Source organism: Carcharhinus amblyrhynchos, chromosome 4 (assembly GCF_965287045.1).
Source record: "Carcharhinus amblyrhynchos chromosome 4, sCarAmb.v2.hapA, whole genome shotgun sequence".
Lineage (NCBI taxonomy): Eukaryota > Metazoa > Chordata > Chondrichthyes > Carcharhiniformes > Carcharhinidae > Carcharhinus > Carcharhinus amblyrhynchos.
In genome coordinates, this window is record NC_137327.1 from 57,434,517 (window position 1) to 57,451,761 (window position 17,245).

At 46.8% G+C, this 17,245-nt stretch overlaps 1 protein-coding gene across 4 annotated transcripts in view; it reads right to left on the reverse strand.

The window, feature by feature from the left end:
- The window catches only part of elmo3 (engulfment and cell motility 3), a 112,598-nt gene that overhangs the window by 15,652 nt on the left and 79,701 nt on the right, over nucleotides 1–17,245 (reverse strand). For 3 of the 4 annotated variants that reach the window (XM_080187217.1, XM_080187218.1, XM_080187219.1), the window contains exon 16: nucleotides 802–965. In XM_080187217.1, coding sequence (XP_080043343.1) covers nucleotides 802–965 — 164 coding nt within the window. Of the gene's footprint in view, nucleotides 1–801; nucleotides 966–10,494; nucleotides 10,907–17,245 lie in introns of those variants that run through there. The other variant, XM_080187220.1, reaches the window with a different exon arrangement.

The following is a 17,245-nucleotide window of genomic DNA, read 5'->3' on the forward strand; positions in this document are numbered from 1 at the left end:
AGACTACTTGTGGGGCTTACAGTTCCTTTCATTTGGACATTTACAGCATCTCAAACATGATGGCACCCACCCCTTCTCCCTTCCAACAACCCCAAGACCCCTTCCCATTCACTTCCACTGTAAACAATCCCAATAGACTAAACCCTTTCCCATTCACTTCCACTGCAAACAATCCCAATGGACTAAACCCTTTCCCATTCACTTCCACTGTAAACAATCCCAATAGACTAAACCCTTTCCCATTCACTTCCGCTGTAAACAATCCCAATAGACTAAACCCTTTCCCATTCACTTCCACTGCAAACAATCCCAATAGACTAAACCCTTTCCCATTCACTTCCACTGTAAACAATCCCAATAGACTAAACCCTTTCCCATTCACTTCCACTGTAAACAATCCCAATAGACTAAACCCTTTCCCATTCACTTCCACTGTAAACAATCCCAATGGACTAAACACTTTCCCATTCACTCCCACTGCAAACAATCCCAATGGACTAAATCATGATGGAATATAGACACTGGGGTATGGGTGATGTGATCTGTATAAAGCACAAAAAACATGGCTATCAGGGGATATGGGGCAAGGCAGATAAATGGTCAGTTATGATCTCATTGAATGGCAGATCAACCTTGAGGCTTCCTTTTCTTCTTAATGTGATCAAACAGAATTGTGCCCTTCATTTCAGTATCGAGTTCAATTGTTTGAAATGTCCTTTGGCTGAAGTTCAACCTTCACAGATACCAACCGGTGCCCAAGCCCACTTCAAGTTATATCCAACAGCTACACCAAGGGCTTACAGGACTGGTGGTGCCAGGGTCTCCTCCTGGTGCATCCTCTCCGTCTGCCGGAGTTTGAGGATCTCACTGTAGTTCAGAGCGTTCACCTTGTTGCGGAAGAGCTCGAGGGAGGTGGGTTTGGAGGCCAATGTTCGCGTGATCTGTTCCCGTACCACCTGCATAACCTGGAACAGAAAGCATAAGAGCACAGCTCTCAGCTAGTCGGGCCTATCAACCGGTAGATGTCTCCCTCCATTTCTCTCGGTACTTGAGGTGTTGCTCAGTAATTGCCCACACTTCTCAAGCCACTCACCAATTTAACCAATTACACCAAATGTCAAAATCCACTCAGGTTATACTGCACCACGCAGCAGCAAGGGAGTGCTGCACTGTCAGTGGTGCCACTTTTCAACTGAAATGTTATACCAGCCCTGCAACTAACATGGGGTGGCAGTGGTTAGCACTGCTGCCTCACAGCGCCAGGGACCTGGGTTTGATTCCTGGCTTAGGTCACTGTCATCGTGGAGTCTGCTTCTTCTCCCCATGTCTGTGTGGGTTTCCTCCAGGTTCTCTAGCTTCCTCCCACAGTCCAAAGGATGTGCTGGTTAGGTGCATTGCCCATGCTGAATTTTCCCTCAGTGAACCCGAGCAGGCGCCGGAGTGTGACGACTACTGGATTTTCACAGTAACTTCATTGCAGTGTTAATGTAAGTCTACTTGTGACTAATAAATAAAACTTTAAAACAACTGACTGCCAAATTAGCTGATGTTAAGGATGTCAAGATACTATTCACTGAGGAAGAGGGGGTTCTCCCTGTGAACTTAACCAAGATCAATAAAAACAAACTTAAAAAATACACTGGGCACATAGCCCACACGATCAGCATCTTTTTCAGGTTCCCAAACAAGGTAATTGGCAGTTCAATAACAGCTGATGGACTTTCTAGGCTACATCATGGTAGTTAAGAGGCACATGGGATTGGGACTGGAGTCACAATTCCATTGATGGAATTCCTTCCCTAAAGTACATTATGAACAATTTGAGCTTTCTCATCATCTGACAGTTTCATTTTAATTGCAGATTTTTACTCTCATCCCCCCAGTCTCTTAGCAATTTCTCCTAAAAGATCTACCCTGTATCCTCAGACTGGTTTTGGATACTCCTGCCATTAGAAACATCCTTTCTGCATCTACTCTGCTTAGTCCTATTAGAATTTTACAGGTTTCTATGAGATCCCCCTCATTCTTCTGAACTCCAGTGAACACCATCCTAACCGACTCAATTTCTCCTCAACCATTGGTCTGGTAAACCTTTTCTGCACTCGCTCCGTAGCGAGAACATCCTTCCTCAGATAAGGGGCCCAAAGTTGCACATAATATTTCAGCTGTGGCCTCATGAAGGCCCTGTATTATTGCAGCAAGACATCCCTCTTCCTGTAGTCAAATCCTCTTGTCATGAAGGCCAACATTCCATTTGCCTTCTTTACTGTGGTCTGCATCTGCACGTTTACCCTCATTAACTGTGCACGAGGACACCCATATCTCATTGCACATTCTCCTCTCCTAATTTATAGCCATTCAGATAGTAATCTGCCTTCCTGCTTTTGCTACCAAAGTGGATTATCTCCCTTTTATCCACATTACATTGCATCTACCTTTCATTTGCCCATTCACTCAATTTGTCCAAATCACAAAGAGGGATGTCTGAACCTCCTCACAGTTCACCCTCCCACCCAGCTTTATCAGGTCACTTGTCAATATTTTCTACAGAAAAGAGTTCAAAGCCTTTCCATGTGTGTGAAGTGCCTTGAGATGTTTTTGACATACTTAAGGTGATATTTCAACCTGACTTTATGAATGATGCAAGCTCATGGCTGGGATGGCAACAAACATTTTTGATGTTGTCTGACTTTGAATGGATTAGCTCCCTGCAATTATTCTTTGTTTATCACAGGATGTCAGCAGGTTCTGTTGAAACAGCTGCCAATGTTCCTTCTTGTCATAGTGCTAATTCTTACACAAACATCTGTGTAATATTGGTACTGAGTGGGCTGCTTTCTAAATCGGGTTTATTATTTTGCTCAATGTTTATAAAAGCCTTCTCTCACCAAACCCCAGAGCTATATGTCAATCACCTGGGCTTCACATTTACAAACACTATTAGTTTGTCTTCCCTACGCTTGACAACCTGTTCAATAACAGCTGTTGGGATATCACTGGGTTTGACAAGAAATAGAGCAGGCTTGTGTCCAAGTATATTCAACTGATTTACCACAGAAACAGAATTTTACCACCACATTTGCCAAGGGAATTGGAGCAGGCGAGGGTCGGACAAGAGGAAGGTCCATTGATCTTGGGTGGGGTTTTATGGTTTTGGGACGAGTGAGGCCGTAAAATCCCACTAAGGCTCTTTCAGATTGATCAGTGGCATGAGCATTACAGCACTTCCCCCAGTGAAATCAGGAATTGGGGCAGAATTTTCAAAGGTTGTGGATGTTGAGATATTGGAGCATTTAGGACCGAGTTCAGTGGATTCTTAGGAAAATGGAGCTAACATGGATAAATGGCGTTGATGTTCACATTAGCCATGATTTATTTGAATGGTGAACCAGGCTGATGGGGCTAAATGGCCTATGCCTGGTCCTGACTGCCATGGAAATCTTTTGCCTCATCACAGAAGAGGATTTTTCCACACATTTTCTCACAATAAAGTGGGAGAGAAACTGCTGAAAGACTCAGGCAAAAGGCTTACATGGCTGTTCAGCAGCATAGCCTTCTGCTTCAGCTTCAGCTTCCAAAAACCCAATCAAAGTTCATCTAACCATTACTACAAGAATCGTAAGCCCTTTTACACCAACTTCACATTACTTTCAAGCAGCACAACTAGAATAGCCAAGTCAAGCAGTACATCATCCAGCCAACGGAGGTCACCAACCCCCGTGTTAATACATCACTCTTTAAATGCAAGGACACCTCTGATCCATGAAAAGGGGAGAGTAAGTATCAAATGACAGATCCTAGTGGGGGGAAGGTGACAGTGAGCACACTTAGAACTAGGAGATGAGTGCATTGAAAGTGAGTTCCAGAGGCTTGATGGCTGAAAAACTGGTCTCCCATGGTGATTAATAATCAGGAATCGAAACTGGGGAATGGAGTGGGTTGGCACTCAAACAAGGGGAGGATTCCCAAGAACTGTCAGTAGGTGGGGGATGGTCAGAGAGGAATTTGAAAAAAGTATGTGGGCCTTGAAGTTAAATTTCTCCAGTGACTAACCGGTAGGATGCGTACAGGGACGGATAAGTTTTGGGGAATGGAGGTAAGCGGAGTGACGAGTGTATAGGAGCCTAGATTACTAGACTGGTTGAGGGAAGGCTGGAGCGCAAGGAGGCCAACAAGGTGATGCTTGAGAAGCTGGATGGCATGGAGCTGAAAGGGAGAGCGATTGTAAAACAGGCAACATTCCAGGCAAAGGAGGCAGCAGTACTGGCATAGACTGGAGCTGGCAGTCCCATGAAAGATGATTGTTGAGATGGCATAGGGATGGGGATGGTAGGTGGTGAGCTGTAGAATGTATTGAGAGTTGGAACTGTCATTGGAGAGGGTAGAGGAGAGGGAACAGTGATATTGTCACTCGTCTACTAATCTAAAGACCCAGGGGTTCTGGGGAGCTGGGTTTGAATCCCACCACAGCAGATGGTGAAATTCAACAAACGTCTGGAATTAAAAGTCTAATGATGACGACAAAACCATTGCTGACTATCGTAAAAACCCATCTGGTTCACTACCCAGTCCTTACCCAGTCTGGCCTACATGTGACTTGAGACCCAAATCAATGAGTATTCAATGCCCTCTGAAATAGCCTAACAAGGACAATTAGGGATTGGCAATAAATGCTGACCCAGCCAGCAATGCCCACAACCCCTGAACAAATGAAAACAAAGCACCAGGATGTGCAAGGAACCCAAGAAGATCTTAGTGCCACAGAAACACAGCTTACATCAGATGGAGGCTACTCCACCCATCAGTTTGGTGCTAGAACAATCTAATATTAATCCCATAGCACTCTTGCTTCAAGTGACCATCTAACCTCCCCTTACAAAGAGGGTTTCCATCTCAAACAACACTTGTGGTAATGCATTCCTTGCTCTAACAACTCATTACAAAGAAAATGAGCTGCTCAAACAATGAATCAATGTCAGATCAATTTGGGGACAGTCCAGAATGGAAATACATCAAACTTTGCTCTCCAAAGAGAGGATTTAGCCAGTTGGCACAGAATGTTGAATGAGATCAGAAACATGAAACAAGACCAGGTTACAGAACTCTTTCTGAAGCTCAGATATAATCTGTAATGTTCGGATTCCAGAGCACCTGCTAAGGAGGGATACTTCAAATATTCCCCCTCCATCCCTCCCCAAAGGTAAGTCAAGCAAAGCTCCACTTACTCCATTTGAAAGCTGTTACCTTCAGCATGTGGCTGTGCTCCCAGTCGATCAGGCACCATCTGTTCCCTGTATTCATCTCCATCTGTGAATGCCCTGGGGCACTCGCTCATCACCAGAAGATGATTAAAAGCTCACAGATTGAGGTCACTCTTTTATGAGGCAGACCAAGCAAAACAAAAGGAATTCCTGATCAAACAAATATTTGGGATGTTTGAATGTTTGCACTGGCATAGTCCAGATGCTAGCTCACTTCCATAGTGAGGGGCAATGGCTCAGGTGTTTCCATTGGCCTTGGTTAAGCACTGAGCTGGCAGCGCTCTTAGCCTTTGAGTCAGAAGGTTAAGCGTTCAACTGGCATTCCAGAGATTTGAGCATATAATCAGTGCTCGATTGAGGGAATGCTGCAGTGTCTGAGGTATCACCTTTGGGATGAGATGTTATACTGAAACCTCTCGATACATTCTGTGGCTCATCACCTACCATCCCCACCCCCATACCATCTCAACAATCATCTTTCATGGGACTGCCACCTCCAGTCTATGCCAATACTGTTGCCTCCTATGCCTAGGACATTGCCTGTTTTACGATCGCTCCCCCTTTCAGCTCCATGCCATCCAGTTTCTCAAGCATTACCTTGTTGGCCTTCTTACGCTCCAGCCTTCCCTCAGCCAATCTAGTAATCTAGGCTCGTATACACTCGTCACCCCTCTTATCTCCATTCTCCAAGACTTACCCATCCCTGTGCACATCCTACTGGTTAGTCACTGGAGAAAATTAACTTCAAGGCCCACATACTTTTTTCAAATTCCTCTCTGACCATCCCCCACCTACTGACAGTTCTTGGGGAACCTCCCCTTATTTGAGTGCTGACCCACTCCATTCCCCTATTTCGATTCCTGATTATTAATCACCATGGGAGACCAGTTTTTCAGCCATCAAGCCTCTGAAAGATATCGATACTGACTCAAGGTGGAGCCTAATCCCCAAAGTAGCCGGTTTTCACGTGTAAACTTAGGCTACAGGTTCACTCACTGAACAGGGGAATGGGGACCGTGGGGGGAGGGGTCTTTGCAGAACATAGCTGACTCCTGCTGAGCTGTAGGCTCACCTACTAGACCCTTTCAAGCAGGGATCGTGTCTAATATTATGCTGTCAAAACTTCAATATCTCCATGCCCCTCACTCAATCTCAGCTAATTACAGCAGGAGTGGAATGAGAATGCCGAGCTCAAAGTGCGAACAGGGAAACCTGGAGCCTTCTTGACCTGTATGGCCTAATCCCCACTTATCATCATTGTCACCAACTGACAACAGGGTGGAGAAATGCCAGGGTGGGGCAGGGGCAGGGGAACGGGAACAGGATCACCAGGGTGAAGGGGCAAGAGGCAGTGTGAAGAGGCAGACAGGGGCTCAGGGAGACTGGTGTGGGGTGAAAGTTGAGGGGGTTAAAAACATTTTCAACAAAATGAGTATGCTACTAGTCCCACCCAAGTCAGGGTGAACAGTGCTGAACAACAGTACCTATTTGGAACAGTTTAATCAATGGACAATACAGAGGAAAGCATCAGAGATTAGAAAATAAAGTGACAGCATGACAGGACATGTGTCCAAACATAGTCAATTTGTCAATCCCAAAGTAAGTGTGGCTGTTTCTTCACTGTTGCTGGTTCAGTTGTGGTGGGTGGAGGAGGAGGAGAGAAGGAGATGAGAGGGGAAGTTACCCTGGCACTGTGATTGATCCACTCCGTTCGTCAAACTGCTCTACAAACAGCAAAAAATTCTGCTTTTAATCTCAATCCCTCGGCTGTTGAGGGCTGTGGGCGTGTGGGCTGGGCACGAGAGGCTGGCGTGAGAGGCTGGAGGCAAGTGGTATGGGTGCCAGGGGACAGGCGCCAAGGGCTTGAGGCTGGGAGCAGAATCTGGAGGGATTCAGGTTGGGTTTATTTCCGCTGCACTGTCGTAACTGTCTTTTCGTCCATCACAAGAGACAAAAGGGGGTTTTTCAATTATTAACAAGAAAAGCTACCCAAATACCCATAATGACCATGACCAGTGCAACACAGTGAGGTTTGGAAAGACTTTTAACTTGCTGCCCCAGTCCAAGACTGGCATCGTGAACCAACTCAGCCACTGTTTTAAATGGAAATTCAATGGAAATGGAAATTGCCTCCCGGCCACTGACCCCATTTACACTTCCTGCTGCCTCGGCAAAGCAGCTAGCACAATCAAGGACTCCATGCACCCCAGACATTCTCTCTTTCACCTTCTTCCGTTGGGAAAAAGATACAAAAGTCTGAGAACATTTTCCAACCGACACAAAAACAGCTTCTTTCCTGCTGCAATCGACCTTTTGAATGGACTTAGCATCCATTAAGTTGATTTTTTTCTTCACCCTATCTGCAACACTATATTCTGCACCCTATCCTTTCCCTCTCCCTTGCGTACTCTATGTATGGTATGCTTTGTCTGTATAGCGCACAAGAAACAATACTTTTCCTGTATCCCAACACGAGACGGTAATAAATCAGATGGAGCAGATTGTAGTGGACAGCTCTCACATAATCTAAAAAACAGAGATATTGATAAAGTGAATGTGTAAAATAGATTTCATTGTAGAGAATTGCAAGATCCCCTTTGGACCCAAAATTGAAAGACATTCTAAATGGAGAAAAGCTGCAATCACTGTGGATTGGCAGAAACATTGATATCCAGGTCTTGAAACCATCAGAATATCAGGAACAGCTCCACAAAATAACGATGAATGAAAAGCTAGTCTTTATATTTATAAGGGGGTGCAGGTTGTGAGACAGCTATTCAAAAGACTGCTCAGATCACAGGAGAACTGCGAGAAGTCACAGACAGCACAACTTGGGATAAAGGAGAGGGTGCAGCAGAGAGGAGAATTGTCAGAATGATGCATGGACCTCAGGGGTTAAATCATGAGAAGAGGAATACTGCCTTAATTTATGCGTGATTTGATTGGCATATTAAAGGAGGAGGAGAAACAGTAACCTGAGACAAATTATTTCCATTGGTTGGGGAGTCTAAGCCTAGGGGCACAAAGAGTAAAAATTAGAGCCCCTCCTAAGGGCAAAATTAGAAAACACTTCCACATACAGAGTGATCAAAGTTTGGCACAGCAATGGCTGTGAAATCAACATCAAATGTTAAATTTGAGATGTAGTCTCACTGAGACCCTGTACAGCTGTAGTTAAACTTCCCTACTTTAACATTCCATTCCTCTTGTAACAAATATCAATATTTCATTTGCTTTCCTAAGATACAAGTTTGTGGAGTAGGTAGATAGATGAAGTTCAAATGAGGCAAAGTGTGACGAGGCAATGCATTTTGTAGGAAGAATATGGTGAGACTTGGGGAGGCACAGTGGAACAGTGGTTAGCACTGCTGCCTCACAGTGCCAGAGACCCGGGTTCAATTCCGACCTTGGAATTCCTCACCCGAGGAAAGAACAGTGCTCTGAAAGCTCATGATTGCAAATAAAGCTGTTTGACTTTAACCTAGTGTTGTGAGACTTTTTATTGAATGAGGCAACATTGAGGCAGAAACAGTAGTTGCCAGGCCATATCACAACGGCAGTGATCATGAGTACACATCTGGTTCAAGGACTGTTACTGCAGGACATACAACATGTATGCACACAAGACACAAGTTGGCAGTGTGATGGAATACTCTCCACTTGTCTGGATGAGTGCAGCTCCAACAACACTCAAGGAGCTCAACACCATCTAGGACGAAGCAGCTCACTAGATCAATACCCCATCCACCAGTTTAAACATTCAGTCTCTCAACCATTGATGCAGAGTGGCAGCAGTGTGTACCATCTACAAGCTGCACAGCAATAACTCATGAAGGCTCCTTCAATGGTAACTTCCAAACCTCATAACTCTACCACATAGGACAAGGACAGCAGATACATGGGAACACCACTGGCTATAAGTTTCCCTCCTAAGTCATTCACCATCCTGACTTGGAAATATATCACTGTTCCTTCACTATTGCTGGGTCAAAATCCTGGAACTCCCTTCCTAACAGCATGGTGGGTGTACCTACCTCACAAGGACTGCTATGGCTCAAGAGTGCAGCTCACCACCACCTTCTGAAGGGCAAATAGGGATGGGTAATAAATGCCAGCCTAGCTAGCAACACCCACATCCATGAAAGAATAAAGAAGCAACTTGCATGTATAAATGTTTCTCTCATTGTAAAACTGCCATGTAGGTCAGTGAGCACAGACATAATGGGTAAATGGGACTCAATGCAGGTTAGGACACAGCAGAGTTTTGATGTGATCAAGAGTATGCTGACTCCCAAGGTCGAACACCCTTGCTGAACACAAATCTCAGGTTGTAAATATTACAGGAACAAAGATTTCTTTGTTCTTTTGGTGATGTTCTTTGCTTGAAGTACCTCCTCCATAAGTTCTTATATATGTCCTCATTGGAGGTTAGCAGAATGAGGGGTGATATTATTGAGATGTAGGATTCTCAGGGGGTTTGACGGGGTGGATGCTGAGAGGGGGTGGATGAGTTGAGGGCCAGAGGGCTTAATCCCAGAGCCCATTTATGATAGAGATGAGGAGGAATTTCTTCCCTCAGAAGGAAGTGAATCAATGGAATTCTTTATTGCAGAGGGCTGTGGAGGCTGGGTCACTAAGTATATTCAAGGCTGAGATTAGATAGATTTTTAATCAGTAAGGGAATCAAGGATTATGGGGATAAGGCAGAGAAGTGGAGTTAAGGAATATCATATCAGACCAGTCATGATCTCATTGAATGGCAGAGCAGACTTGATGGCCCAATAACCTGCTTCTGCTCCCATTTCTTATGGTCTTATGACTTAGAGTTCCACCATATGCCAGCTTGCCTGGTGACAGAATCGAGATGGGGAGACCCGATTGGATTCCAATACGGTCTCAACTATGTGGATTGGGGATTGTAACTGTAGGCCACATCATGAGGATCATTAAGGACTAGCAAGATCCCAGACACGGTAAGATACACCAAGATACATTAGCTACTATTGCATCCAGCAAAGAATTGTATCAGCAATGAGAATGGAAGTGCTCAGTTTGAAGGACACGACACACTACCCAAGATTTTCTCAATGTGTCTGTCTTTTGAAGATGTCCCATTTACCCTTTCCGTGTGGCTACTTGCAAACACAATTACATCTCCAGATTTTTGACATTCTTCCAATTTCTGAGGCACTGACCCATTGAGAAAGGCAGCGACAGTAAATGATGCCCTTACCGTAGAGAAGCTCAGGCAGAACCAGCAGTGCCGGCAGCTGTGCACAGACAACCCAAACCAGGGGGAAGACGGCTGTCAACCTCTTCTTTCAAACGCCAGCAACTCACCAAATTCACACCCAGTGCGATCATCTAAACACTTCATAAATCTGACCCATAGTATAGAGAAAGCAAGAATTTTCCCCACTATATTGCTACAACACAAACCTCCCTCCCACACTGACTCCTTCTCAAGTTTGACCACGTCTCGCACACACATTGACCCCTCTCTTCCCCCCCAACACTGACCCTTCCTCTCGTTCACTCTCCTGATTGCCTTCCTCTCTCACCCTGCTGGCCTTCCTTCTCCCCTAACATCGACTCTCTCACACTGTGTTTGTGTTCAGCTCTCCAGCAGCAAGTTTCTCTCCCATTTGGAGCCTGCTTTCGCTCTCCCAAACTGTCTCACTCCCTCCCTCCCACACTGACTCACTCTCTCCCTCCCACACTGACTCTCTCTCTCTCCCTCCCACACTGACTCTCTCTCTCTCACTTTCCCTCCCACACTGACTCTCTCTCTCTCTCCCTCCCACACTGACTCTCTCTCTCTCTCCCTCCCACACTGACTCTCTCTCTCTCCCTCCCACACTGACTCTCTCTCTCTCCCTCCCACACTGACACTCTCTCTCTCCCTCCCACACTGACACTCTCTCTCTCACTTTCCCTCCCACACTGACTCTCTCTCTCCCTCCCACACTGACTCTCTCTCTCTCTCTCTCACTTTCCCTCCCACACTGACTCTCTCTCTCCCTCCCACACTGACTCTCTCTCTCTCTCTCTCTCTCCCTCCCACACTGACTCTCTCTCTCTCTCACTTTCCCTCCCACACTGACACACTCTCACTTTCCCTCCCACACTGACTCTCTCTCTCTCTCACTTTCCCTCCCACACTGACTCTCTCTCTCTCACTTTCCCTCCCACACTGACTCTCTCTCTCTCCCTCCCACACTGACTCTCACTCTCTCCCTCCCACACTGACTCTCACTCTCTCCCTCCCACACTGACTCTCTCTCTCTCCCTCCCACACTGACTCTCTCTCTCTCCCTCCCACACTGACTCTCTCTCTCTCTCCCTCCCACACTGACACTCTCTCTCTCACTTTCCCTCCCACACTGACTCTCTCTCTCTCCCTCCCACACTGACACTCTCTCTCTCACTTTCCCTCCCACACTGACTCTCTCTCTCTCTCCCTCCCACACTGACTCTCTCTCTCTCTCCCTCCCACACTGACTCTCTCTCTCTCACTTTTCCTCCCACACTGACTCTCTCTCACTTTCCCTCCCACACTGACTCTCTCTCTCACTTTCCCTCCCACACTGACTCTCTCTCTCTCACTTTCCCTCCCACACTGACTCTCTCTCTCTCTCTCTCTCCCTCCCACACTGACTCTCTCTCTCTCTCTCTCCCTCCCACACTGACTCTCTCTCTCTCTCTCTCCCTCCCACACTGACTCTCTCTCTCTCTCTCTCTCACTTTCCCTCCCACACTGACTCTCTCTCTCTCTCACTTTCCCTCCCACACTGACTCTCTCTCTCTCTCACTTTCCCTCCCACACTGACTCTCTCTCTCTCTCACTTTCCCTCCCACACTGACTCTCTCTCTCTCACTTTCCCTCCCACACTGACTCTCTCTCTCTCACTTTCCCTCCCACACTGACTCTCTCTCTCTCACTTTCCCTCCCACACTGACTCTCTCTCTCTCTCTCTCCCTCCCACACTGACTCTCTCTCACTTTTCCTCCCACACTGACTCTCTCTCACTTTCCCTCCCACACTAACTCTCTCTCTCTCACTTTCCCTCCCACACTGACTCTCTCTCTCTCCCTCCCACACTGACTCTCTCTCTCTCACTTTCCCTCCCACACTGACTCTCTCTCTCTCTCTCTCTCCCTCCCACACTGACTCTCTCTCTCTCTCTCTCTCTCTCCCTCCCACACTAACTCTCTCTCTCTCACTTTCCCTCCCACACTGACTCTCTCTCTCTCCCTCCCACACTGACTCTCTCTCTCTCACTTTCCCTCCCACACTGACTCTCTCTCTCTCCCTCCCACACTGACTCTCTCTCTCTCTCACTTTCCCTCCCACACTGACACACTCTCACTTTCCCTCCCACACTCTCTCTCTCCCTCTCCCTCCCACACTGACTCTCTCTCTCTCACTTTCCCTCCCACACTGACTCTCTCTCTCTCACTTTCCCTCCCACACTGACTCTCTCTCTTTCCCTCCCACACTGACTCTCTCTCTTTCCCTCCCACACTGACTCTCTCTCTTTCCCTCCCACACTGACTCTCTCTCTTTCCCTCCCACACTGACTCTCTCTCTCTCCCTCCCTCACTGACTCTCTCTCTCTCCCTCCCACACTGACACTCTCTCTCTCACTTTCCCTCCCACACTGACTCTCTCTCTCTCCCTCCCACACTGACTCTCTCTCTCTCTCACTTTCCCTCCCACACTGACTCTCTCTCTCTCTCTCACTTTCCCTCCCACACTGACTCTCTCTCTCTCTCTCACTTTCCCTCCCGCACTGACTCTCTCTCTCTCTCACTTTCCCTCCCGCACTGACTCTCTCTCTCTCTCACTTTCCCTCCCGCACTGACTCTCTCTCTCTCACTTTCCCTCCCGCACTGACTCTCTCTCTCTCACTTTCCCTCCCGCACTGACTCTCTCTCTCCCACACTGACTCTCTCTCTCTCACTTTCCCTCCCACACTGACTCTCTCTCTCTCTCTCTCCCTCCCACACTCTCTCTCACTTTCCCTCCCACACTGACTCTCTCTCTCTCTCACTTTCCCTCCCACACTCTCTCTCACTTTCCCTCCCACACTCTCTCTCACTTTCCCTCCCACACTCTCTCTCACTTTCCCTCCCACACTCTCTCTCACTTTCCCTCCCACACTCTCTCTCACTTTCCCTCCCACACTCTCTCTCACTTTCCCTCCCACACTCTCTCTCACTTTCCCTCCCACACTCTCTCTCACTTTCCCTCCCACACTCTCTCTCACTTTCCCTCCCACACTCTCTCTCACTTTCCCTCCCACACTCTCTCTCACTTTCCCTCCCACACTCTCTCTCTCACTTTCCCTCCCACGCTGACTCTCTCTCTCTCACTTTCCCTCCCACACTGACACACTCTCTCTCTCTCCCTCCCACACTGACTGTATGCTATCAGCTCTCCAACACACTCTCTTCCTCTCTCGCTTTCTCTCTTTCACAGACATGCTCAATGCTGCCCACTACATGAGCCTAGTGAAATACCTCATTAGGTTGTTGGGTGGTGGGGGTCAGTGGAGGGAGGTGGAGAACATAAAAGCCAACCCACCAGAGAGGCTGTGGCTAAATAACGACAGATTTTTTGTCAACATGGGTCTGCCGGGAGTGGGTCTACCTGATTAGGCCCTGCCATGATGTTAGGCAACATTCCAAAGGCTTTTAACTCTTTAATGTTCCCTCTTCTTCAGTTTTGAATAACAAGTTGAACAGCTCACAGCAGCTCTTAATTCCCATGTTTCATTGGCATTGCATTGTAAGATTAGGTTTAACCCATCATGTACCTGATCTTTCTGAGATTGACACCTGCAAGGCACTGGGGTCAGGCCAATTTCCCTACTGCCTTGAAGGTGCTGACACCTATGGTGTGGCTTCTGTGAGCTAAAGCTGCCTGCCAAAGTGCCTCAACAATGACACCTGCTGATAGCCGAGTGTCAAGGGGGAGCAGCATAAAATATGATTCCTCCCTGTCAAATTAACTCAGTCCCTTCAGAGCCTCAAGCCAGGGTCATGATGGCTCAGAGGAGCAGGAGTTTCAGGCTGTCAGCAGTGAACAAAGGAGCCCAGAACAGGCCCTTTGACTCACCAAAGGTCAGCTGATATACGGTTTCTATCCCTCTGTTCATCTCCTGTTGAACATAGCTAGCATGCCTGCTTCCACCATCTCCACCGGCAGTGTGTTCCTGGCACCCACCGACCTGTGAGTGAAAAACTTTCCCCGCATGTCTCCCCATAACTTTCCTCTTCTCACCCTAAACCTGTGCCTTCTTGTAGTCGACTCTCCCACCCTGGAAAAAAATCCTCTAATTATCCACCCTGTCTATGACTTCTTATAATTTTGTAAACCTCTATCAGGTCACCACCCCCCAGCCTCCATCTTTCCAGTGAAAACAATCCGAGCTTATCCAACTTCTCCTCACACCTAAAACCCTCCAGACCAGACAACATCCTGGTAAACTTTCTTTGCATTCTCTCTGAAGAATCCACATCCTTCTGGTAGTGTGGTGACCAGAACTGCAGCAATATTCCAAATACAGCCAAAGTTTTATATAACTGTAACAGCTAACTTTTACGCTTGATGCCCCGCCAGATGAAGGTGAAAATGCTGTATGCCTTCTTGACCATGTTTTCCACCTGTGTTGCCACTTTCAGGGATCTGTGGTCCTGTCTGCCCAGATCCCTCAATCATAGAATCCTACAGTGCAGAAGGAGGCCATTTGACCCATTGAGTCTGCACCGACCACAATCCCACCCAGGGCCTATCCCCATAACACCATGCATTTACCCTAGTTAGTCGCCCTGACACTAAGGAACAATTTAGCATGGCCAATCCACCTAACCCGCACATCTTTGGACTGTGAAAGGAAACTGGAGCATCCGGAGGAAACCTGTGCAGAAAAATGTGCATACTCCACACAGACAGTGACCCAAGCTGAGAATCGAACCTGGGTCCCTGGCGCTCTGAAGCAGCAATGCTAACCACTATGCTACCGCCAATGCTCCTAAGGGTTCTATCATTTGCTGTAAAATTCGCATCAGAATTTGATCTTCTAAAATGCATCACCTCACATTTATCTGGATTAAACTATCTGCCAATTCTCTGTCTAAGTCTTCAATCTATCTATATCCTGCTGTATCCTTTGACAATCCTTATTACATTCTGCAAACTCCATTAATTTTTGTATCACCTGCAAACTTAATAATCAGACCATCTACAATTTCCTCCAGATCATTTGAGTATACAAACGACAAAGGTCTCAGCACTGATTCCTGTGGAACATTAGTGGTCACTGATCTCCATTCTGAAAACCACCCTTCTGCTACTACTCTGTCTTCTATGACCAAGCCAGGTCTGTATCCATCTAGCCCAGGACACCCTGAATCCCATGAGGCTTTACCTTCTGTAGCAGCCTGCCATGAGGGACCTTGTCAAGTACCTTACTAAAATTCATGTAGACAACATCCACCGCATTTCCTCATCAATCATTCTTGTCACTTCCTCAAAAAACTTCAACAGTTTTGAGCACCCTCACTCAAATCCAAAGGCCATGGCTCTGACTTCTGACTCCAGAAGCCTCAGCACTTTGAGCCGGCATTTCGAATCAAGACTGAAGGAGTGCTACACAGTCAGATGTCCTATCTTCTCACTAAGACTTTAAAACTGAGGTCCTGTTTGCCTTCCCAAGTGGACTTAAACAATCTTCCAGCACTAGTCTGAGGAGGAGGAGGAAGAGTTCTCCATGATGCTCCGATCCATATGTTTCCCTCACCTAACATTAGATTATCTGGTCATTAGCACATTACTGTCTATGGGATCCTGCTGTGTAAAATATTTACTGCTGCATAACCTTGCATGACAAAACTGACTACACCTCAAAAAGTGCTTCATAGCCATGGGATGCCCAATGTTTGTAAAAGTCACTATAGAAACACAAATCTTTCTCCTGCATATCCCTCTGCTCATCTATTTATGTCAAAACTTCAAGCACTCCTGATTCCAAACTGTGCAGAAAATACCAACTGAACAATCCTCAGCTGAGATGAAGAAGATGTGAGCCAGTCATTATTGACTTGTGGAGATGTCTGAGTGAGGAGCCAATAGTCTGGAGGTCTGGAGACCACTTCTTCCAATAGTAATTCACCTGCACTTGACTACACATTAAACCCCAAAGCTCATAGAAGCAGGGTCAGGTCCAGAGGAAACACTCAGCTTAAACCTTCAGAACAAAACATCATAATCTCACTCCAAATCCCACACGAACCACGAGCAATATCACAGGACATCCACCAGCACTTCCAACTGTTTGTTCACTGAATGATGGAAGGAACAGCAGAGCTGACTTTTTTTCTTGAGGAGAATCACAGCCTTAAGGATGTCAGAGTGCCATTCACAGGAGAGGTAATATGGTAACCAATTGCCCTATGGAATGAAGGCAGCTGGGGGGAGGGGTATAATGGGTTTAGGGTCTGACGCACCCGATTATCTCTCAATGGTTAGAGGTGAAAACTGGCCCCTCCGCAACCCCATCCTGGTGTTATACCTGGAGTTAAGAGATTTGAATAGCCATTGGTGGTTTTCCTAACTTCTGCCCCAGTGCCATTTCAGCTCCAGTTACTAGCTGGCAGTGTGACAGTTTTCCCCCCTCCCCACTCCTTGACCTTACTGTTCTCAAACGCTGGGAGTCACTCACTGTTTGAGTGAAGTGACTGAAGAGGAGGACATGCGCGGCCTCCCATCTCTCATCCTGATAGGAATGGGCCTGCATCCAAAACTCACCATCATTCACGTCCAGCACCATTCAACTGTGAGGCTGACGGAGCAGTCTGGCAGAAAACAAAATGAAATCTTCCTGGGCAGCAGCTCATTAATTTCTCTGCAGTGACTCACAGCACGCAGGCTGTGTTGACACAGGCACATCCAAAGCACAATAGGGCCTGCTACTATCCAA